This window comes from Vigna radiata, chromosome 7 (genome assembly GCF_000741045.1).
Source record: "Vigna radiata var. radiata cultivar VC1973A chromosome 7, Vradiata_ver6, whole genome shotgun sequence".
Taxonomy (NCBI): Eukaryota; Viridiplantae; Streptophyta; class Magnoliopsida; order Fabales; family Fabaceae; genus Vigna; species Vigna radiata.
Window position 1 is genome coordinate 43,080,298 of NC_028357.1, and position 25,225 is coordinate 43,105,522.

The window sequence follows — 25,225 nt, forward strand, 5'->3', positions numbered from 1 at the left end:
TTATAAATTGATTAAATGGGTTAAAACTATATTTTGGAAGTAATTTATTTTTTCAGAAAACTCACAATCACAGTTTTACCTGGAATGAGATTAATAAAAAAACATGTTAGAGAAGGAAAACTGCGATCACGTTCAACTATTTTAAAATTAAAATTGTGTTTTTTATATACGATGCAGATGTTCAAGTAATTATTATTGGAGTATAATAGTAAATTAGTTTTCTTTTAATATTCTTTTCAGTGTTCCAAACAATCAAATTATATATATATATATACTAAGGACTATCGAACGGTTAATACGGCCGGTCTCTGGAAATAATAATTGATTTGTGAAACAATTGAACGGATGTAACGGTCGGTCATCTTAAAGGAGAGCAACCGGACAGTTAGAAGTGGACAATCTGAAAAATAAAGATAAAATCAGTTTAGTTAAGGTAAGTGTATGATTAAGGTGATTGGGCCAAGATTGGGCCCTGATTAGGACCACCTTAATATTAAGTCCATATCTAACACTATAAATACAAGTCACAGATACCAGGTAAGAGGGTTCATTTATTGTGCATTTAATACAAAGCTTAAAACAACCGATCGGACATTTAACTAACTTTAGCATCGAATGCCTTTAGGAGACTGGTTTATGGAGGAACGGACAGACAAGTGCAAAGAGACGAAGAAGCGAACGACTGGTTGGAGGAGCAAATTGTGAAAGATTCGGATTACTTGACTTTACACCAAAATATATATATATATATATATATATATATATATATATATATATATATATATACACACACACACGTTAACTTGTAATATCCACATGCAAGTTCAAGATCCAAACAAGTTAATCTCAAAAAAAAATCTGAACAAGAAAAAATTAATATTAATTGTTTTAGATTTAAAAAAAACGTCTTAAACTATTTTTTTTAATAATAATTATTTTAGATGCTGAAAAATGTATAAAATTATAATAAAAATGTTATTTTAAAAATTTATTTTATATTCTCAAATCTTTGAATCATTCTGTGACATATATATTAATCAACACCTAAATTATTTGAGTTTATTTATTACTCGTATTTTATTATTATTATTATATATATATATATATTTATTGAATTTGACATTACAAAAATTTACAATTTTTTAGGAGGTTACTTTTGTCATTTTCGACGGTTTTAACCTCCGGAAAATGCTTTATCTGCGGTTTAAAAAACCATTGGGAAAAGCTGCGTTGCTAAGTAATTACAGACAGTTTTTGTAGAAAAGTTGCCGGTATTAGCGGGAGTTTTGCCAAAACCGCAGATATTGGCGAGGACTTTTCCTAAATTGTCGGTATTAGTGGGGTTTTTTCAAAACCGTCAGTATTAACGTGGGTTTTTCAGCAAACCGTCGATACTTATTGAATAATTCAAATTTTTTATTATTCAAATAATTTGATTATATTAAAAAATGTATTTTTTGTTATATTATTATTTCTATTGTTTAAAATTTATTTTATATAACTTTTTTTTATATCTTTTCTAACCAATATAAAAAGCTTTTTTAATATTAATGGACACTATATATTTTATATACATTTTGGTTTGAATCCCTAGTACTATTTAGATCTATATTTTTTTTATATATCTTAAATTTTACATACCAAAAAATATATCACCAATGTCATCTTTATTAATTTATTTATTATTATTAATATATAAAAAAGCTTTAGGGTGATAGACATTTTAGGATTTATGAAAATAAAAATCAATAGGTAAAGAAATTGAGAAAATATACTAAATTCACAACATCTCCATATTCCTTAGAAATGTCATAAACATTGAAAAGATCTAGCAAAGTTATTACCTTCACAACTTCTTCACCTTTGATAATTACATAAGGTACTCTCTCTTCAAAATTTGGTGCAGTAGCAGCATCTCGCTGTCACTTGTAAAATCAAATAAAGAACTCATCTCCTAGTCTAAAAAGATAATGTTTTCTATGAAGTGAAGATTGGATACTAAAATTTTTCATTTTTACATAAAAACACATAATAAATAAAAATATTAAGAAAGAGTAAAAATATTCAAATATATAATTTAAAAATTATTTGGTTCATTGAAATTAATAATACACATTGAGTGAATCTTTTGATATAAAACAAATCAAATAATTAAAAGAAAAAGAGATAAAATATTTAATGAAAAAAATTATAAAAAATTAAAGAATATCTTTGAATTTAAAGTATTTATCTCTTTGAATGGATATTTTTTTCATTAAAATTTATACACTTTGTTAAAATGTACCAATTAAAAAAAAATTATATATATATATATATATATATATATATATATTAATTTTTTATTTTAAAACTTTGGGAGAAGGTAAAACTTAAATATGTGTAAATAAAAATTAATTAAATTTAAAAGTTCCATATAAATGTTTGGTGATTAGTGAAATCATATCAATTTAGTTGTTGGACTAAATTGGTGAAAGAATTAACGTCCAAATTATTTCTATATTGATCATATCTATAGGAACACTATGCGTAAGCTTTCCAAATATTTTAACCATGTGCAGTGTGGCACAAACTAATTAAAAGAAAATAAGTGTCATTTTTTATTTATTAAATTTTGTTAATGACAAAAAAAGCACATGTCATTTCAGTTCTGTTAAATACAGTTATGATTATGTTTTATTATTTTTATTTTATTAGAACCTAATATTCACTATCACCTGAGATATCTTCGAGTGTTCGGAACCAGAAGAATAAAGTAAATGGGAAATCGAATTCGAATCTGTACCCAATTCAGGTGTAGCACAAAAAGGCGTATTCTTGGAGACTGTGATTTGCTGAATAAGAAAACAAAGAAATAAGAATAAAGCAAGAATATATTATTTTTATTATGTAAATGATTTAAATACATAAGTTTGCTTTTATTAATGTTTCTAATTTAAAAATGAAAATGGCATTGAGTTTTATTTTGAATAATGAAAATAATCAAACATACTTACTTTATTCCACTGGTACTTGATACATTAGAAGAATAGAAATATCTATTTAACAGAAAATATATAATTTTAGAAATATATAAAAGATTTTGTATGTATTTTAAGCATCTAAAACACATACACATCTATAGTACAAGTATACTACATTTTCTATCCAAAATTATACAGTCACATACCACTTAAATGTCATAATGTATTTGAGCAACGTATGCATGTTAAACTTTTCTAAGACGTTCTAGAAATTTTCCAACATAGATAATAATTTATGCTTAAGTGAGTGATAAGCTTTCAATTAAGTTAGTGTCCTAAACTACCACCTCAACCTTTCTTTAACATGACATTTGAACACCATTTTTCTGTAATAAAGAAAATGAAATATTTAGATAATTTATATGACATATTTTATTATTTCACCCTCACACACATGGTTAGAATGTTAATAAACATAAATGAAATAATTAAATACTATTTAAATTGATTGGTTCTATTAAATGAATATTTATCAAAATTTCATAATATTATATAATATAAACAAGGCAATAATAAAAAAATTATTTTTTAAATTGTCATCATAACTCAATAATTATTTTTTAAATTGTTATTCTAACTTAATATATAGGTCTTTTAGATATATAGGAGACTTAGTAATTATATGTCAGCTTTGTAGTTTTTCTGAAAAAAAATGTATCAGAATGATTTGTTGCGTAATAAAACTTTTTGTTGAGTATTTTGTAAACGAAGAGATTATTTTTCCTATTACATTATTCTAACCAAAATATCATATAATCATTGAGATATAACGAAATCTAATCCAATTATAATATATTGAATTTTCTTATTTTTCATCAGCTTCCAAAACTTTCATTACATCGAAATACCATTATCATGCTTCAAATACAACCTTCATTATAATTATACAATTATCATAAGTAAAAAAAAGTGTATATTTTTAACTTTATAACATTATTTATGTTATGGTACAATTCTCACACATTTAACAACCATCAAAATTCTCTTACTCTAATTTTAATAAACCACTAACATCTCTTAGAAATTAACTACAAAAAATTGATATAAAATTATCGTCTTTTAACTTAATTATGATTCCGAAAGCTTTTCTAAAATATAATCTCTTAGCACTATGAAAATATTATCTAAAACCGTTTAAAAAGATTAAATTTTAATAGAATAAAAAAACATTATATATATATATATATATATATATATATATATATATACACACACACTAGTTATATATGTTTAAAACATAAATCTCAAAATAAAACTATGGTGTTTTTTTAACCAATATTAAGTTTCACCAACACAAAATTGGTCTATTATGTTTATTTGACCCACATAAAACAGAGGAAAAATAATCAATGACATGCTTATGATTAATTATTAATTGTTCAATATTTACGTTTATTATTAAGATAACAAATGTAAATATTTAAATTTCCTAAATCTTACACCACTGTTGCACTCCTTATATCACTGTGCACGACAAGAATTTTAACCAAAACTTACATCCTATAAATATAAAAACAGTAACAACCAAGGTCTTTTACTTAACTACAGTGGAGATGAGAACCACAATGATGTTTTCACCAAACAATAGCAAAGATGATGCAAACCATAATGGTGTTTCCATCCAACAACATCGGAAGCGATGCGAACCATGCTTCCACCTAGTTTAAGGTCTAGGATTAAGGATTTAGGGTATAGGTTAGGATTTAATGTTTAGGGTTTAAGGTTTAGGGTTTAAGGTTTAGGGTTTAAAGTTTAGGGTTTAGGGTTTATGGTTTATGGTTTATGGTTTAGGGTTTATGGTTTAGAGTTTATGGTATATGGTCTAGGGTCTAGGGTCTAGGGTTTAGGATTTAGGGTTTAAGGTTTAGGGTCTAGGGTTTAGGGTTTAACGTTTAGGATTTAGGCTTTCAAGTTTAGGATTTATTGTTTATGGTTTATGGTTTATGGTTTAGGGTTTATGGTTTAGGATTTAGAGTTTAGATTTTTTGGGTTTAGGGTTTAGGGTGTAGGGTTTAGGGTTTAGTGTTTAGGATTTAGGGTTTAAGATTTCGGGTTTAGGATTTAAGTATTAGGGTTTAAGGATTAGGGTTTAGGGTTTAGAGTTTAAGGTTTGGGGTTTAAGGTTTAGGGTTTACGATTTAGCGTTTATGGTTTATGGTTTAGGGTTTTATGTTTAGGGTTTAGGGTTTAGCGTTTAGGTTTTAGGGTTTACGGTTTAGGGTTTCAGGTTTAGGATTTGGGGTTTATGATTTAGGGTTTAGGGTTTAAGGTTCAGGGTTTAGGGTTTAGGGTCTAGGGTCTACGGTTCAGGGTTTAGAGTTTAGAGTTTAGTATTTAGGGTTTAGTGTTTAGGATTTAGGGTTTAGGATTTCGTTTTTAGGGTTTAAGGTTTAGGGTTTATGGTTTAGGTTTTATGGTTTAGGGTTTATGGTTTATGGTTTAGGGTTTAGGGTTTATGGTTTAGGGTTTAAGGTTTATGGTTTAGGGTTTAAGGTTTGGAGTTTAGGGTTTAGGGTTTATGGTTTAGGGTTTAAGGTTTAGATTTAGGGTAGAGGGTTTAGGGTTTATGATTGAGGGTATATGGTATATGATTTAGGGTTTAGGGTTTAGCGTTTAGGGTTTAGGGTTTATAGTTTAGTGTTAGGGTTTAGGGTCTAAGGTTTAGGACTTTGGGTGTAGGATTTTGGATTTTGGGTTTAGGGTTTGGGGTTTACGGTTTAGTGTAGAGGGTTTAGGGTTTACGGTTTAGGGTATAGGGCTTAGGGTATAGGGTTTAGGGTTTAGGGTTTAGTGTTTAGGGTTTAGGGTTTAGGGTCTAGGGTTTAGGATTTTGGATTTTGGGTTTAGGATTTAAGGTTTATGGTTTAGGGTTTAGGGCTTAGGGTTTTGAGCTTAAGGTTTAGGGTGTAGTGTTTATGGTTTATGGTTAAGGGCTTAGGATTTAGGGTTTATGATTTAGAATTTAGGGTTTAGGGTTTATGGTTTAGGATTTAGGGTTTAGGGCTTAGGGTTTTGAGCTTAAGGTTTAGGGTATAGTGTTTATGGTTTATGGTTAAGGGCTTAGGATTTAGGGTTTATGATTTAGAATTTAGGGTTTAGGGTTTATGATTTAGGGTTTAGTTTTTATGGTTTATTATTTAGGGTTTAAGATTTAGGATTTATGGTTTATGATTTATGGTGTATTGTTTAGGGTTTAGGATTTAGAATTTATGATTTTTGGTTTACGATTTATGATTTAAGTGCAAAAAGTAAGATGAATTAGTCTTTATGTATGTATTTTGTTATCAAAAGTTGTCTCCATTTCACTACTGAAAACTTATGTTTTTTTTCAAAATATTTTTGCTACGTTGAGATTAACTTTGCATCTTTTATTACAACTGTGTAAGCTTGTGTGAATGTTTTTAAAAGAGTTATGTAATTATTGAATGTGCTTTTCTTTTGTTTTGAATATAAATTTTAAAATTTTTAATTTATACGATGTTTATGTAGTTTTAGTATAAAGAAGGAGAAAAGAAAGGAAAATTAAAAAAAAAAGCAAAAGGTGGAAAAAAGAAGTACGAGAAAAATAAAAATAATAAAAAAGAAGAAGAAAAAAAATGAAAAAAGCAAAAGAAATTTACTATGAAAAGAATATATTTACTCTATTACTTTTATAATAAATGTAAATTTAAATATATTATAAATACAACATAATTAATTTAATTAGGCATGACATTCAACATATATATAAGAAATTGAAACCAACACAGGAAAAAAAGTTTGTTGTTTTAACAGCCGTGGTAAGGAAAAAGAAATAAAATTCATAAATATTTATAATTTGTAAGAAAATTTGGGCAGTATGACAACTTTATTGAATAAAAAAAAATGTTAATAATTGGGTAATTTTTACAAATTTGGATGAGGTGTCAAGTCAATGAAAAGGTTGGGTCATAAAACCGAATCTTGAAGGAACGCGTGTCGGACTGTGGTAGTGCTGCATGTGAATGTCTTTTGAAATCTATGAAACAACATGTGACGTGATCAATTACACTTTCAAATTTGTTCAGACATATCCTGTTCATATATTTGTTAGGTGTCTGACTTGAGACATATCTGAATTTTACACCAAAATGCTGTAAACATGAGACATCCTTCTTTTATCATATTGCCATATTTGGATAATTGAATTTTATTAATACGCACAGAAATATTATTAGTTAATTGGTTCACTTCATTTTTTAATTTTAATAATTAGTTAACTTAACTTCAACATGGTAATACTTTAAGTTTAGCATAAAGTTTTTAATTTAAAAATAAATACTGTAACATTTCAATAAATATAGAACTAAAGTTATCATTTATTCTAGGAGTTAACATAAATAATAAAGGAGAACAATAAGCATAAAGATAGAAGAACATATGAAATATCATATAAAATTTACAATGAGAGACCGAACGGTCAAGGGCTCACTAAGACCGAACGGTGATACAAAATATTTGGCCAGACGGTTTCACAAAAAAATAAATAATAGAACGGTATTATATTAATGCAAGAAAAAGAAAACTAAGTTAAGGACCGGACGATCCTGCACTACTCTCAGGTACAATATCTAAAGGCTGGTCGATCTGCAGTGCATCCTCTAGAGTATCTTCAACAACGCCTTCTGCTTACACCCAAAGGATGATCATCGCAGTGAATAAAACAAACCGAATGGCCAAATACCGAACGACAACATAATCACAAGACAGAAAAGATAAGGGTAAGCTTACGTAAATTTAATTAATCATCCCAACATACATATAAACATAAAGACCGAATAGTATAAGCAACATCACATTCATACGATCATCATACATACATAGCTATGTAAACCGAACGTTCAAACAATCATAACTGACCACTTAGACATTGTCCGGACTGTATGAACCATGTAGCTCGACGTTTCTAGCACCCGGTGTGGTGTAGTAGCTGGCACAACTCATCAGTTACTACCCGAGGTTAGTCCTACAACGATCATTTGGTCTTATGACTGCGGACCTCCTGCCATTCCCACGCATGAATAACCTTTCTCTACATGAGAAAGCGTCATCACGGAATATCAGGATCAAAATGACAGCAGAGTCTGACCATGTTCATACTTTACCAACCATCATCAATCATGAGACATTCCTCTACTGGAATTCTCTTACTTAACCAAATTTGCATTATCACATTCATCAGAATAGAAGAAAATGTTAAGGAAATGACCGAATGGTCTAATACCGAAAGGAAATGGAGTATCAAGGAAAAGTTTAGTAAGTGACCGAACGGTCTAACGTTGAGAAGAATCGAGTACTATCCCAAAGTAAAACAAACATATAATTGATTTACGAAGATGACCGAACGCTTAACAACTGAGTTAAGTTTTAGTGAGACCGAGTACTTTAAAGATAAGATGCTGGTATAAGACCGAGCACTAAAATAACCGAAGGCTAGTCTATGACCGAGCACTTCAATACCGAGTACTTGGTGGAAGACCGAGTACTTTAACTTATAGCAATACTAGTTTATGACTAAGTATTTCATAAGGCCGAGCACTAGATCTATGACTGAGTGCTTTACAAGACCGAACGTTCTTTGGATTAGTAATAATAATATGAAATCGAATGCTTCATAAGTTAAGTGTCAGTCTAAGACTGAGCACTTGTATGACCGAACATTCAGTTTATGACCGAACGTTCTTAAACATACTATATATATTAAAACCGAGAGGGAAAAAGACTCTCTTGACTTATTAAATAACAGATTAGACAAAATAGATAACAAACAATCATGAGCATCACAAGACCGATCGGTCCAGACCGAACGGTTTAGGGGATGACCAAATGGTCCTAATGACCTTCGATCACGGATTCCAGAATTTCTCTGAGTTTAATATATTTACTCTAAGTTCCTAATTAATATCAAACAATTCATGTAACAACATACAATATTTCAACATACCAATTCAATCATCAAACATACATTAAATCATGCATCAAACAATACAAAGAATTCATAATTAAATCTTATAAGCTTCCCTTATCTCTATTTCCAGCTAGGCTTCTAAGTCTTGAGCAGCAACTACTTCTAAGGTTTTCCAAGGTCCAAAGTCTAAGTACAAGGAAATGGATTCAGAGAAATGATTTAACAACCACATGCAAGCATAAAGGGTGCGTGCATGTAAGAAGACCAAGAAGCTTCCAAGGTCATAAACACTTACCAATTCAGAACGGAAATCTGATTGGTGCAATTTGAAGAGCTTGGCGCCGGTAGCAATTAATCTGAAAGGGAGTTGATGATCGGAGTAGAAGAAAGGGTTAGAATTCTAGAGAGAAGGAGGAGAAAATGATGTTTCTGGAAAATAAGCTTGAGGATGAAGAAATGTTGTAATGCAGAAAGTGGTGCCAAGTTTAAAATTTCACTTTAAATATGGCCACCAAAATGGACGCTCGGTCCACTCCCTGCATGCCACATGGCTTCCACTATCTAGAAAATCACATTCCCTTTGCAGCCACACGTCTACTGAGGACGGGAAATTGAATGGCTAACAGGTTTTGTCTCCCACTTGCATGGGAAAATTGAAAGGGTTTTTGACAAGTGTACCCCACTAAAGAGAGTATTATAAATGGGGTGTGACAAATACCACTTTTGTCCAGTAATTGGATTTGATTTTTTCATAGGAAGGTAATTTTTTTTTCTTGTTTTGAAGCCTAATTAGTGTGGACACTGAAAAACAAAACAAATTAAAACCAGTAACGTCACTGGAAGCCCGTCATTAGTACTGCTTGCTAAGCCCAAGCCCAACGTGGAGCGAACACATACCATGCTCATCTCATTTCTGTGAAAGCCCAAACCAAATAAAAATTATTTTTCTTTGCCAGAGTTGACGATGAAAGTAAACAAAAATTGACGATAGTTTTTTTATTCGATTTTCTATTTAATCAAGCTTTCAATTTATTAGAATAGACTAAATAGTTATTTACTATGGAATCACCATGCACGACAAAATTATTAATTTTATAATACTTTAGAAAAACTATGTACAAGTCAGTTTTCATTTATCAGTAATATAAAACAGAAAAAAAAACTATTGAATTTATATAATTTATTTAATTGTCAAGCCGCATTTTTTAGATCGAAATAAATCAGGAAATATATTTTCTTTGAGAAAAATATATTCAACATAAATTGTTGTTATGCCACTGTTCATATACATATCTTGGCAATGACTACAAATTCGTGACGGGTTTGGATAACCCTACAAATTACACATTCAACACAGTCTTTCTTAATAACATTTGTTTCATCTTGTCAAAATATTTTAACAGTAATTATTTCTAAGGCTTCCCTTAAGGATAAGTTATTACACATTGCCCTAAAAATCAGCTTGAAAATATTTTGATAGATATTGTTAGAGGAAATATACGATAATAATTGCAAAAGATAAATGAGTTTTTAAAAGAACTAGTATTAGTGTTTTTTTTTAATAATAAAATGAAAATGTTAGTGATTATGTTTAAATAGATAGTGTTTTGATATAATTATACTGAAGCGTTAAATTGTGTATAATGTTTTTTTTTTTTAAAAGAACTATTTACTTTTTAACAGTAGATTTTATCTACGAATACTTATATACATGGACATTTTTGTCATCTTATTTTTTAAAGGTATTCCTAAATTTATAAATACTATAGGAACATCTATTTCGAAATATGTTCTTTATTTATTTCATATCAATGTTTCGAAATATATTAAAAATACTTTTCAAAGTACCAATTCAAAAAGTATTTACACTGAATTGATTATTTTGGATATTTTCGAAAATACGTTTTTAGAATGTAATATATATTTCGAAGTATGTTAAAAATATATTCTAAATTGAGTATTTCTAAAAGTATTTCCGTGTATCTGAAAATAGTTTTCAGAACACTCAATCCGAAAAAATAAATAAAAAGAATATCTTGGGATTTTTATTATATTTTTTAATGAAAGAGAGTTTGAAAATTGTAGGTTTTACGAGGGTGCAGGAAGAAAAAGGAGTTTACAGGAAGAAATTGCCTTACAAAATATGTCTCTGTTGGGTCTCAAGCGCACGCTCACAAAATAAAATATGTTTTTTCATTTTTTTAAATTAAACTAAAGTAAAATCAATTAAGTTGTGTCCTCTTTAAAACAAATAGTGAATATGATTTTATTCTATTAATCGTTTTTATTGTTTCAAAATACCTTTCATTATGTTTAATATAAAAAAAAAAAAGTAAAATAGAACTCATTGAAAATAAATTTCAATCAATTTAAAATAATTTTGGAATGATGTTCTTAAATATGATAAAATAACTTATTTCTCATCAGATAAATTTCTCTATAAATTTAATAATAATAATAAAAAGTTCTCTATAATTACTTAAAAAACTAAACTTAACACTATCTTATACCTAGGTTTTTTAATTATTTTTTGAAAAATTATATTTTTCAATTTATAAAAAAAATATTGCAAAAAAACATAGTTTTAACTTTCTCTTTTCTTTTAAGATTACTTGTGAAATCATTGACCTAAATAGACCTAAGCTCAACTAATCTCATACTTTCATTACTCGTAATTAAGTCTTAAGAAAACATAACAAAGTGAATTAAGATATAAATGTTTCATTGAAAGAAATATTCATACCTAATATTTGACTATGCCTTCACCCAATTTTACTTCCTTTCTTTAAAAAAAATAAAAATAAATAATATCTTGAGAAGAAGAACATGAGAGAGAGGTGTTTTACTTAACTGAGTTTACGTAGCTTTTTCAATAACACGTGAAAACCCTTTTATCAGAATTCCCAAAATGCCCTCCAGATACTTTCCAAGAAATTCAAGAACTTTCCCCAACCAACTTTCTTTTCCAGCCTCAACGGTCAACCACGGCATCTTCACACTTTATCCCACAAAAAGGTTCACAATAAGGTTAAAAATGAATAATGATATTTACATAATTTTTTTACAATATTTAAATATTATTTACATATCATTTCATAATTATTTAAAATTATTTCATAATTAATAATAATAATAATAATAATAATCATAAATATTATAAATCAACTATTCAAATATTATCAAAAAAATATTATTTAAATTTCGTTAAAAATACATATCATATGACAAATATCTGTTGTTAAATACAACATAATACACAAAGTTTGGTAAAGAGATTTTTTTTATATCTCTGTTTATAACATTTAATTCTACTTTCTATTTTTTAATGATTCATTGTTATAATCGAAAACATTAATTTGTTTTATTTTGAACCAACAATATTGTTATAATTATCAAGAAAAGTTTTATCTCATTAAAAATAATAATATTTTTATAGCAGTATATTAAGGAGAGCCGGCAATTGGGTTTTCGTCAGAGTCCACAGCTGATTCTTTATTGTCTTTCTCACTCTATTTGTGTGTTCAAACTAAGCTTGATATTTATGAAAAACAGTGTTGATTCTTATCTGCTAGTCTGCTGCTACATAGAACAATTGTGAAGTGTAGACCTGGGTTTACCTTTATTAATTATTATTTCCATTTTTTTCATAGCCGCCTCTTCTTGTTCAGCTCCCAGTCTCTTCTTTTGCACGCCCCAGATTCCTAGAAACCCACCTTCCCTTGGTTCTCAGTGGAAAGTTTAGTTATTTTGTCTTTTCTTATGTGTGGGTGAATTGGGTAGTCTGAATTCTAACAACAATTGTTGAGTTCCATGGTCTTGTCTTGGATCCCTTGCCAGCTGTCACTCTGAGGCTTTTTGTCCGATTGGGTGATCGAGGTGTTTTGGAGAAATTTAGGAAACACTGTGCAGCTGTAACTTCATCCAAGCAACTTTTTTTTCACGGTCATCTTTTGTAATCGCTGTCAGAAATTGATCTTGCCTTGTTTTCATTCAGAAATTCAATTCAATTCATGGTGGCCCAATTTGGTGAATTGGGCCAACACCTTTGATTGCTTGGCGGGTTCTTCTGGTCAATATTTTGGAACTGTGGCGATGGTTTGTGTTGTAGGCTGAATATGATGCTTGATCAGGACTCTGCCGGTTTTGTTCGGTAGTTTTATGCACCTGATTGCTACTGTGTTGCTACAAGGAGATGCTTTCCTATTGGATTGCGGTGTTTAGTTAATAATGGCCATTTCTGCGTTATTCTTGGTTGTGCTGCTGCAATTGTCAACAATTTTTGGCTCGGAGGTTGTCTTACAGTCAAAGGAATGTGGCACTGATTGGGTGGCACATTCACATGCTAGTCATGGTCAGGAACTTTTCTACATAAACGGCAATGTAGTGGACAAGGTTGCTTTCTGTGAGTCTCTCCAATCGTATACTGAAAAGGGGTGTGATGTGAACGACTACTTTGGAAGTGTTAAATGTGTGACGGATGTTTCTTTTGGTATGGTCCAGTAAGATGTTAATTTGAGTATGGTTTGCCGTTTGCCAGAGATAGTTATGCACATTTTCTGTAGATTTCCACTTGTAATGTCTATCTTTCAGAATAGCCTTTATTTTAACCTTTGTGTCGGCTTTTATTGTTTGCAGTGGATTTTCCTTTAAAGGCAGGGAGGAAACTTCTTAAAAAGGATTCAAATACCGAATCTAAACCGCAAGGAGATTCTAAGCCTATCCCAGTCCACGTGGTTGGTATTTCTGCAGGGGGAGCTCTGTTTGCATGTTGTCTTGTTCTTTGTCCTTGTTTCTTTAAGAGAAGGAAAGCAACTTCTCATGCTGTTCTGAGCAAGGACCCCAATTCAAGTGAGTTGATGTTTTTGTAAACTTTTATCACCTTTTTTGGAGTTTCTCTAGATAACTTGCATGCTAGACATTTGCATTCATGTTATGAATTTGAGAGATGGGTATTTTGACATGCTGTGATGAACCATCTATTCCTATGTTAACATAAAAACTGTTGAGCTGTAATTCAGTTTCAATTTTTCTCTATAAATTTACAGTACATCAAACTCTCATCAGACTCACAAGTGTGAGACTATTACTATCAGACTATTGTGAACAGTGTATCAGTGTATTAGATGCATTGTGTATTTTTTTTCAATTATTTTTGTCTCTTTTTTCTCTCTTCTCTGTGTGTGTGTTCTAACAACCAGTATTAAGAGCAAGGTTCGAAGGGGCTGAAGTTGTAAGAATAAGATGACTTCCATTCCTACCAATCTTCCGATTCTCGCAATGAAGAACTATGACAACGGGAAAATATAGACACGATTTGTAATGTAGTTTCAAGGGGTGTGGGATCTTCTTGAAGAAGGTTGCACATATGTTGGTGCAGGAGGAACAAAAGCTCAGTGAGCTGCAGACCAGGAGATTGATAAGAAAGTTTGCAAGGCGTTGTTCAGCTTGTATTGGAGTATTGACATAACAAACATTGAGAGGATTGCACAAGCAAAGACATCAAAGGAGGCTTGGGAGATTCTTAAAAGGTTTCATGGAGGTGCCACAAAGATCAAGAAAGTGAAGTTTAAGACGTTATGACAACAATATGAACTTTTGTGAATGGAGAGTAACGAGATAGAGGCTAAGTATATTACCCATGTTCATACGATGCTAAACACAATGAAGGGTCTTGGAGAGAAGATGTTTGAGTTGCAGGTGATTGAGAAGATATGTGTACACTGCCAATGAAGTTTAATCACATAGTTGTGGCTATAGAAGAATCAAAGAATCTTGAAAAGTTGAGTCTTGAAGAGCTTCAGTTCAGGGTTCTTTAGAGTCACATGAACATAGGTTGAATGAACAAGGAGAAGAACCAAAGAATGAGCAAATTCTCCAGGCACATACCAATCCAGAGGAAGCTTTCAATAAGAAAGGTAAAACAAAGAAAAGTGGGGGCAAGAAGTGAACAAAAATGATGTGAAGGAAGATAGCAAGAAGTGAGCTGATTTTCAGCAAAAGAAGGGACTTAACTAAATGCAAAGTGTTATAATTGTAACATAATGGGTCATATTGCTTAGTATTGATGGAAACCAAATCCAAGGAGGGATGGAGTCCAAATGGCTCAAGAAGAAGGGGATGATGATTCAAGTAGAAGGACTTGAAGAAAATTATTGGTATCTTGATACAAGATGTTCAGCATATATGATAAGAAGGAAATATTGGTTCATAAGTCTTGATGAATCAATTAAGAGCAAGGTGAAGTTCGCTGATGATCATGCTTTAGTGGCAGAAGAGGTTGGAAAGATAGTGGTTAAAACGAAGAAAGGTGGCCAAGCTTCTATTACAAATGTTTTGTTTGTTCCTAGAATGAAGAGTAATTTACTAAGTTTGGTCAATTAGTTGAGAGAGGATAGACTTCAAGATTAGAAGATAAAAGGCTTCAAGTGCATGATAAACAATACCATTTGATTTTGAAATCACCTCTAACCAAGAATCAAATTTCAAGTTTGAAATCGATGTAGTAGATCACAAATGTTTTGTAGGTGTGATAAATAAAGAGGATTGACTTTGGCATTATTGTTTTGGACATCTTAATTTTTGAGATATACAAAACTTGAAGACTAGAAACATGGTACAAGGTGTACCTCATATTTCTCCACTCAAAGAAGTCAATAAAGAATGTACGAAGACCAAGCAAGAAGAAAATTCTTTTCAGGATATGTTTTATCAAAAGCAAAGGATAAGTTACAAGTGGTCTACTTAGATGTTTGTGATCCTATTCAAACGGAGTCCTTGGAAGTAATAAGTATTTTGTTTCATTCATTGATGATTTTTCAAAGAAATTGTTGATTTACTTTTTCAAAAGAAAGAGTGATGTTTTAGAAGTCTAAGAAATTTAAAACCATGGTTGAACAAAGCAATGGCCAAATTATCTAAGTTCTGAGAAGAGATTGAGAAAGTGAATATATATCCAGTGAATATACATCAAGTAACTCCTCCATAGGCATCATAACATAATGGCACGGTAGAAAGGAAGACTTAAACCATTATGAGCATGGTACGATGTATGATGAACACTAAGGAGTTACCAAAATATTTGTGGAGGCTGTGTCAACTGCTATCTATATTTTGAATAGATGTCCATCTAAGAGATTAGAAGGGATTACTCCAAAAGAAGTTTGGTCCCACAAGGCAAATGTTATCTAAGAGTGTTTGAATCCATATACTACAAACACATTCTCGAGCAGTCAAGAAAGAAACTAGATGATATGGTACTGCTAGGATATCATCAAACTGGTGGCTACAAGTTGTTCAATACCATCAATAAACAAACTGTAGTGAGCAAAGATGCTGTGTTTGATGAGTCTGATGGTTGGAGTTGGACGTCAGACACAAATGAACAGTATAGTGGGATTATTATTGTGTCTGAAGATGCTGAGACTAGAGAAAAAAGGAATTGATGAACAAGTTGATGAGCTGAGTATAAGAAAATTGTTCTCTTTATGATATCTTTATCATTCACGACCAAATATAGAATTTTCTTTAGCAGTAATATCGAGATACATGGAGAGTTCCAAGTATCTCATCGTCTAGCTGCCAAACAAATTCTCAAATACATCAAAGGAATTATGGCAACTGCTGTTTTCACAGAACAACACTTCAACTCGGAAAATTGAAGTTGTTAGGTTCACAGATGCAGATTGAGAAGGTGATAAGGATGATCAAAAGAGTACTACAGGTTTTGTGTTCTTTATAGAAGGAGCCTCGTTCCCTTGGAGCTCGAAGAAGGAACAAGTGGTTGCATTGCCCACGTGTGAAGCAAAGTGCATAGCTGTTGCTATGCTGCATGCATGAAAACAATTTGGATTGAGTTGAAGCATGACGTAGGAATGAAGTTTCTCATTGACAACATGTCTGTAATAAACTTGTTAAAGAACCCTGTAACTCATGGAGTATTGACACTAAATTTCACTATTTGAGAGATCAAGTGAATGAAGCAAAACTGGAGTTGGTGTACTGCAACAGTCATGATCAAGTTGCAGATGTTTTCACCAAATCGACTAGGGCTGAAAGATTTAAATTTTTGAGAGATAAATTGAATGTTTTTAATGTTGAGAAACTTAATTAAGAGGGAGTGATGAGCTGTAATTCAGTTCCAATTTTTCTGTAAATGTACAGTACTTCAAACTCACAAGTGAGATTATTGCTATCAAACTATTGTGAAAAGTGTATTTTTCACAATTACTTTGTCTCTGTTTTCTCTCTTCTCTGTGTGTGCGTCCCAACAAAAACTTCAGTTTTTATGGTTGTTATATGCTTTATTTTTCTTTCTTTATTATATTTAACACAATGCTTCCAATTATACTTGAATAAATTATGGACAACTTTGATCTTGTAGTGGATTCCGTTTCCTCCTTTGAAGCCTCCGTTAATGACAAGATTCCGGCCAGTCCACTACGAGTGCCAGCTAGTCCGTCAAGATTCTCAATGTATCCAAAACTCAGTAGACTTCAATCATTGCATCTTGATCTGAACCAAGTTACAAGAGCTACTCATAACTTCTCAGAAACATTGCAAATAGGAGAAGGGGGTTTTGGAACTGTCTACAAGGCCAAATTGGAAGATGGTCTGGTCGTGGCTGTAAAACGTGCGAAAAAGGTAAGTAGCTCTGAGTATCTAGTTTAAAAGTGTGCATCTAATCGTAGAATGCTCAAGTTCTGGATTCTGTTTTGTTACAAAATTATGCATCAAAATTGTATTATGAAATGCTTTCATTGTCATACCACTGAAATGGTTGAAGTACTTTCTCCATGCTGATATGGCTAAATCGTATAGGAACATTTTGATAGTTTGAGAGCAGAATTCAGCAGTGAAGTTCAACTTTTGGCCAAAATTGATCATCGAAACCTGGTGAAGCTACTAGGTTATATTGACAAAGGAAATGAACGCCTTCTTATTACAGAGTTTGTGCCAAATGGTACCCTTAGAGAACATTTGGATGGTAGGACTATGCACTGTTATCTTCCAACATCTGTCTTTGAATATTCAATCTAATACATAATATCATGTTATACTATTTGCAGGCATGCGTGGAAAAACACTAGACTTCAATCAGCGCCTTGAAATTGCAATTGATGTTGCTCATGGCTTGACCTATCTACATCTGTATGCAGGTAGTGATTACTGTAGTATGTAGATTTTGTTCTCCGACGTTTTCTTTTTCCTACAAACCAACTGTAAGATTGTTCTTCACATCTTACACAACTATAGTATAAATAGATGTTTTCAAATCTTGAGTTTATAGAAAAATGCCTTAAATAGGGTGTTTATGTGTTGTTTGTTTATTGAAACAGCACTGACACGACATTATACTCAAGTAATAATCACTGAGTATCTTTTCAACGTATTTCAGTGCAATCAATCTTATATTAGTAGCATATCTAGTTAGAGGTGGGAAAAGTTGTTTTGTAGTTGCCTTAGCCATACATAGATACTTAACCGTCGATGTTGTTTTGTAGCATGTCCAGAGACTCGTTTAAAATGGAGGAATCACGTTTATGATGTGAAAACCTGTAATTATTAGCTTCTAAAATGTATCCAAAATGAGGAAAATCACATCCTAAACATGAAACCAAACACAATTTATTAGTTTTAATATTAACCGTGAGCTATACAATATATTACTTTTAATATATATGATGAATTTTTTCTGAGGATTCATCAAGAGTAAAACTCATAAAAAATTGACATCACTTTTGATCCAAAACTTGGAGAAGTTGGATTTATTTGTTTTTTTTATATGGCTTTTAATTTGAATTATTCCCATCAATATATATTGTACTTGATAAGAATAGAAACATATTTCATTGCCTTGACATTGTGGCCATTACGTTGTCAGTTTTTAGCTTGTGTTAATTCTAGTATATTCATGCTGCATGATTATAGATCTGCCTATTGAATCTTGATGCGTAGCCTGTCATGTCTTGGAACAGAAAAGCAAATTATCCATCGAGACGTGAAATCATCCAACATTCTGCTGACAGAAAGCATGCGAGCTAAAGTTGCTGATTTTGGATTTGCAAAGCTAGGGCCTGTAAACACTGATGAGACACACATTTCTACCAAAGTGAAGGGAACAGTTGGTTATTTGGATCCTGAGTATATGAAAACATACCAACTCACTCCCAAGAGTGACGTTTATTCGTTTGGAATTTTGCTTTTAGAAATTGTGTCTGGCCGCCGTCCCGTTGAGTTGAAGAAATCTGTTGAAGAGCGTGTTACACTTAGATGGGTAAGCTCATCATTTGTTTTCATGCAGTGTCATCATAAAAAAATTACGTTGTCAAAACTTTTGAAGTAATTATTGTAAAAATGAATAAAATGTGTTTGATCTTTATGCAGGCCTTCAAGAAGTACAACGAAGGAAGTGTAGTGGAACTGGTGGATCCTTTAATGGAAGAAGCAGTAAACACAGATGTTCTGATGAAGATGTTTGATTTGGCATTTCAATGTGCAGCACCCATTCGAGCAGATAGACCTGACATGAAATCGGTGAGCGAGCAGTTGTGGGCAATAAGGGCAGCTTACCTCAAGAGTGCAAGGAGAACATGAGTAGTTGTATTTGATGATGATATAGTGAAGTTGGTCTTTATCTCTTTTTTTCTTTATCTATCCTGAAGTGATGTCATTTGAATCTTTCTCGGTGACTTTATTTATTCCACAGTACACTGCCTAATGAGTCATTATTGTGAAGTGTGAACATTACTTAGGAAGTGGCAACCCAATGCTGGCTCAGAAAGCAAGACCTGAATAAACAAACTTCGACAAAAGAAAATATACGGCAAGGAACTTCCTTGTGTTGCCACTGAAGTATTTGTCTGTGTAGAGTTGAAAGTGGATTTTGTAAAATATGGATTTGTTCTTAAAGGATGAAGTGTTTCTTTTTATGTCATAGTGAAGATCGGCTACAAAAATGCGTGTGTTCCATTGCTAATAAATGATAATTAACACAACCAAATTTTACTCCTAAACATATCCATTGAAAAATTGAATAAACTACTCTTTATGACTGCGAGGCCAAGCACCTTCAGAAAACCACGAGTTAAAGTAAAACGAAGTCCTCTTGATGCAATTTACAATAAACAATTTTATGGCAGGCAATTATATATCACATATCATAATTTATGTACAAAGTGCAACAATGAGCAATAGTTGAAAAAAGGACTCACTGAATCATACAATTATTATTTTGTCATATGACTCAGTTCTGTATTCCATGTAGATGGAAAAAAAAAAACTATTACTAGTAATCTAGTCTCATGAATAAGAACTGGTTCTGCAACATAATAATTGAGGTGGGAAGCCTTATTCAGATGCCCAAAAAAGCTTTAGCAAGAATATGTGAGCGTTGCTCTGATGACCAAATTTGTGTTGCCTAGACAAGTGTCTAAAATCTTAGTATTTTCCCAGCTTTTCTTACCAGAAAGGGATGCAAACCCAAAATATGTTCTGGAATGAAGTCGTGCCGTGTGAGTATACCAACCACAGGTGATCTCTGCAGTTAGCAATGCACAAAACTTTTATGAGTGAACATCAGAGAATAATTAACTTTCTTGATCAAAATTAACAAGGCATGAGAATTTTACTTACACTAGAAATCTTGGGTATCACAAGCAGATGCCTTAAACCAAGCGCCCGAAAAAGTGTAAGGGCCTTTCCCAGTGACATTGTCTCCACAACAGTATAAGGAGAAGTATTAGTAAATGGATGTAGATCTATGAACATGTCCATCTCTTCCTCCAACAACTCTATATCTTCTATCCTCAGACGAACTTTGCTTGAACCCTTCTTTGCAAAATCATTGGCTGCAAAGTTATCAAAGACGGCGCCACTGGTTGCCCCAGGTGAGGATATAAAAGCTTTCTTCTTCAACAATGTGAGAAGATGGTCACGGAGGATTATGCCAAATAACACCGGAGCTTCTGACATAGGAGGCTCGTCAATAACAGGAAACCCGTTATGTCCTGTACTTTTGAGAATAAACACGATGTTACGAACCTTTTCTATGCCATTAAATGTCTGCAGTGGACCTGTTACTACATCACCTACGGTTAGCTGCCTCATATAAGGTTCAGCATGAGTTTCTAAATATGGCAAACCCTTGGCTTTCATTATAATGTCATATATATTTCCGTTGAAAGCATCTGCGACAGTCTTAGATATGAATAGCACCATCATGATTAAGGGTAGCAGTAAGAGGTTGTTGGTGAGTTCTAGAATAATTACACACAGAGAAACTGTCGTTCTCATGGATCCACCAAGAAAGGAAGCAGCACCCAGTACAGCAAAAAGACCATGGTTAAGATCGGAGTTTTTGCCAAGCAGCATTCCAACGATGCGTCCATAAGATGCACCAGTAACAATAACTGGCACAAAAAGACCAGCGGGAGCAACAACTCCATAACTAAAGATACTTAACAAAAAGCATGTAACGAAAAATATTAGCATTGATGTAAACTCAAACTCGTCATCGGTGTTCTTGCTAAATAGATTTCTAATAGCATCATCATTTGTGTTGAAAATGAGGCTTGCAAGATCATTGTAATGATTAGGAGCGCACTGGAACTTTTTGTAGATACCAGACCGGCCGATTGTAGGACAAGGTTCACTTGGATTAGGTGGGCAAGGTCGGCAAGACGTAAACCATGGCAAACCAAAAAGAAGGCAGGATGTACAAATGGAGATTACACAAGCAAGCAAAATTTTAAAAATGGTTCCTTTCCTGCAAAAGTAAATGATGGAAAGAATGAGCTTTGTATAATGTAAAGTACAATGTTAGGAGAAATTCAATTTGTTGAATGCACTTAAGGCTAAAAGATAGCTCACTCATTGATAAAATTGTATATCCGAAGAACTTTGCTCAGCAGCAAATTAAATAAGCTGCCAAGTAACCCCCCTATAACACCAAGAATAAACACTGGAGGAAGATCCACCAAATGATATGAAATACTCGCCGAATAAGCATCAAACATTATCAGTCCCCCTTTACCAAATAGCCCACATTTACCACTTAAACATAGGTCAATCATGGCACGGAGCAATATTGCAACTATTGCAGCTGTGAAGAAAGCTCTCCACAGAAGGGCACTTCTCCACCTATAAGACAGAAATTAAACATTTATTACGGGAACAAATAAACTTATGGATTTTAAGATTGATAAGATCTGTAAGAAAGAAAAACCAATTCTAAAAAGCAATAAGAGAAGACAGTGTTTATTGTCATCTGAAAGCTGAAGGACCTCAACCAATCCTTGCAAAGAAAGACATAGATGCGAGCCCGAGGACAATTAATCAGCAGCCTAACAATATATGCCTAACAACCCACCCAAACCCAATGAAAGTTATGCTTGATAAGAAAAAGGAGCTATTATAGTTTCAGAGGAGTTTGATTTAACATGTTTGTAAACAAAATGTGAAGAATAAAATTATATCATATGAAGTTTGGCCACAATATGCAGCTGAAAACATACAAGAAATAACAAAATTTAAGACATTTTTTATCACTATAAATAAAGGTAAGGAGGAAATAAACATCATTGAAAAATTGAGTTTACAGGAGAAAAGCTATAATGTTTAATAGATAGGCAAACAAACCAAGATGCCATCTCTTCCAGAGCAAACAACACACCACCAACAGGGGCACGGAAAGCAGCAGCCATTCCAGCAGCTGATCCACAGGTTATTAGATCTCTCCGATCACGGTCATTCTTAAAAAACTGTAACCATTTCCACGATAGCCCGTATCTCTTTGACCCACCCTGACCTAATAATGCTGCTACACATGCACCTGTATGCACCATAGGTCCTGCCTTCCCAATAAGAAGTGATGAAGAAACTGCTGTAATGCTTCCAATAATCTGTAGAAAGAACCAACATGAAAGTAAATTTCTTCTTCAGGGAAAACAAGAAATCCTGTTTGAGGATGGCTGAATCTGAAAAAGGAATCCAGAGTACTAGTTAATTAAGAGACAGTGTTACCTATATTATGAAACAAAATGATATTGGAGAAACGTGAAAATTTAATATTAGTTTCAGAATTCTATCATAAACACGTGCTCCATCAATTTAGGGAGGAAAACAAAATATAGAATATTGAAAGCACCATAGATGTTGGAGAGGGGACAACATTGATATATGTCTGCCTCATGTGTACGGTATTTAGATTTAGATTAGATAATATTTAGATGTCTCAGCTGACAGCACAAGTTATTTGTGACAGAAGAATACATCTCACACTAGTTAAACAAGCAATATATACCTAGTGATGATTTTATCATAGCTAACAGGAAATATTAGATGAGTTAGCCATTCGTCTTTTTTCCCTGATTCCTAAACATGTTCATGAAGACAAAATCATGTATTGTGGGAAACAAGAAAATAACTACGAAAACGAAAATTAAAAAGACAAAAAGAAAGAATCATGTAATTAAATGATGGGTAATATGGCTAAAAATGTACTGGCAACGATCATTTGCACACCACAAAAGTTGCATAAATTTTTCATCACTTCACAGCTCTTAACAACTTAGTACTGTATGTTAAAGTTTTGAAATGTGTTGCTTACCTAACTTTATCTGGAAATAAACAAGAAGTTATATAAACAAAAATTAACAATATAGAAAGGAAAGTTACTGACTACTGGAAAATGTTGAAAAATTTACACCACTTTGTGAAGTGCCAATAGCAATGTCAATGAATGATAATAAGAAAGGGCAGTGGACTCCGTTTTGAACTTACGAGTGACTTCAAAAATGGGTATAAACTGACCAAATATAGGTAATCTATTGTTCCATTACTATCTAGTGTTTACGTCATTTACATACTCCACCTGGCACCTAAAACATTTAAAGTTCCACGTTCCAAGAAAAATACTAGCAATATGCTTCTCAAAACTCTCTTTAACTATTGGTTGGAATTTAATAGAACCTAGTGATAATAATTTCAACAAAAATTTAGAACATGTGTTGCTATTGTTTTCCTCTATAATTTAACTGCATATGCAGACATAGGTTAAAGAACATCAAAATAATATGAAATATGATCATCATAATGGCCAAGATCACATTATTCTATAGGCAAACCCCACACTAAATAAACGTAGTATTAGTTCATTGTATACCTTAACAACAAGAGTTTGCACAGTAAATATTCCAGGTGCATCCACCCCATTTAGGTAAGCCTTCACCTCAGGTATACCTGAACCTGTGGCCGCAGGTGCTATAAAAGCCGTAATTAAGGAGGCAAAAAGCGTGAGACCCAAATTAGAAACAAAAAATATGAAGAAGGCCAACTGGAACCTGCGACAAATCCCAAGCTTCCAAAACTCAGCCAATCCATGAAAATAAATTATAAATGGTCAGCTAGAAAAATAAAACAAAATAATTTAAAACATCGTTACCTCCTCTCCAACATCATATTGGAGGTGACCACAAACTTGATGCCAGCGAGATTCTCCACCGCGAGATTGTTGCAGAAACCAATAAGGCTAACGATCATGCCAACGAGAAAGCACAAGAGCCATTTCATAAAAATGTACTGAAATATCTGAACCTGTCCTCTGCTCCTCCAATCCTGCTTGAAGAACTCGTTCTCAAACATCCTGCACAGCCAAAACAGAAAGCGCGAGACTTGAGAGGTGGGTCACGGAAAAGATTTCAACTTTGGGCAAAAGCGCAACACCCAGATGAAAAAAAAGGAGAAAAAACTGACTCATAATCGAGGCTCTCGATTGGGCTGACATTGACGCCGACAATAGCAACCTGGGATGTGGAGTTGACAATGGATCTCTGTGAAGAAGAAAGTAGAGTTTGACGAAGGAGAGGTTCGGCGTCTCCATTCCTGAGGTGGTTTGTTGACATGACAGGAAGTTGGTGAGAAGTTAAGAGTGTTAAAAGTGGGAGAGTGAAGTGTGAAACATGTGAGTTTGACAGAAACAAGCTTAAAGAAAATGGAAGGAAGACTAGATCAATCAGTGAAAGGATGGGAATAGATGATGGAATAAAAAAAGTAATACAAGTTGTTCAGAGAAGAAAGAAAAGCTTAATTTTCTTTTTCTTTTTCCTTTGGCATATAATACCTCCAAAAAGGAAATTTCTCCTCGGTAACAAAGGTTAAATAAGGAAATTTCCCTTCACAGAGTCTGACGTGGCATTGATTGAGGTCACTGGAAAAGGCTTAAGATGGGAAGAGATTTTAATATGATATACTCTTTGATACTCTTTTAATGGTTAAATTATTA

The 25,225-nt window shown here is 32.5% G+C and overlaps 2 protein-coding genes across 2 annotated transcripts; one reads left to right on the top strand and one right to left on the bottom strand.

Moving 5' to 3' along the window:
• The first annotated feature begins 12,402 nt into the window (after nt 1–12,402).
• On the top strand, nt 12,403–19,874 carry LOC106768212 (calmodulin-binding receptor-like cytoplasmic kinase 3). The gene is made up of 7 exons (XM_014653210.2): nt 12,403–13,435; nt 13,582–13,794; nt 17,327–17,586; nt 17,764–17,929; nt 18,012–18,101; nt 18,921–19,219; nt 19,330–19,874. The coding sequence occupies exons 1-7, from the start codon at nt 13,174–13,176 to the stop codon at nt 19,537–19,539; spliced, it is 1,500 nt and encodes a 499-aa protein (XP_014508696.1). The 5' UTR covers nt 12,403–13,173; the 3' UTR covers nt 19,540–19,874.
• Nucleotides 19,875–19,982: 108 nt separating this feature from the next.
• On the bottom strand, nt 19,983–25,023 carry LOC106768211 (putative chloride channel-like protein CLC-g). Its single transcript, XM_014653209.2, has 7 exons — nt 24,697–25,023; nt 24,386–24,586; nt 24,107–24,284; nt 22,582–22,844; nt 21,814–22,083; nt 20,578–21,709; nt 19,983–20,482 (listed from the first exon to the last, which is right to left on the bottom strand). The coding sequence occupies exons 1-7, from the start codon at nt 24,843–24,845 to the stop codon at nt 20,375–20,377; spliced, it is 2,301 nt and encodes a 766-aa protein (XP_014508695.1). The 5' UTR covers nt 24,846–25,023; the 3' UTR covers nt 19,983–20,374.
• Nucleotides 25,024–25,225: the final 202 nt, after the last annotated feature.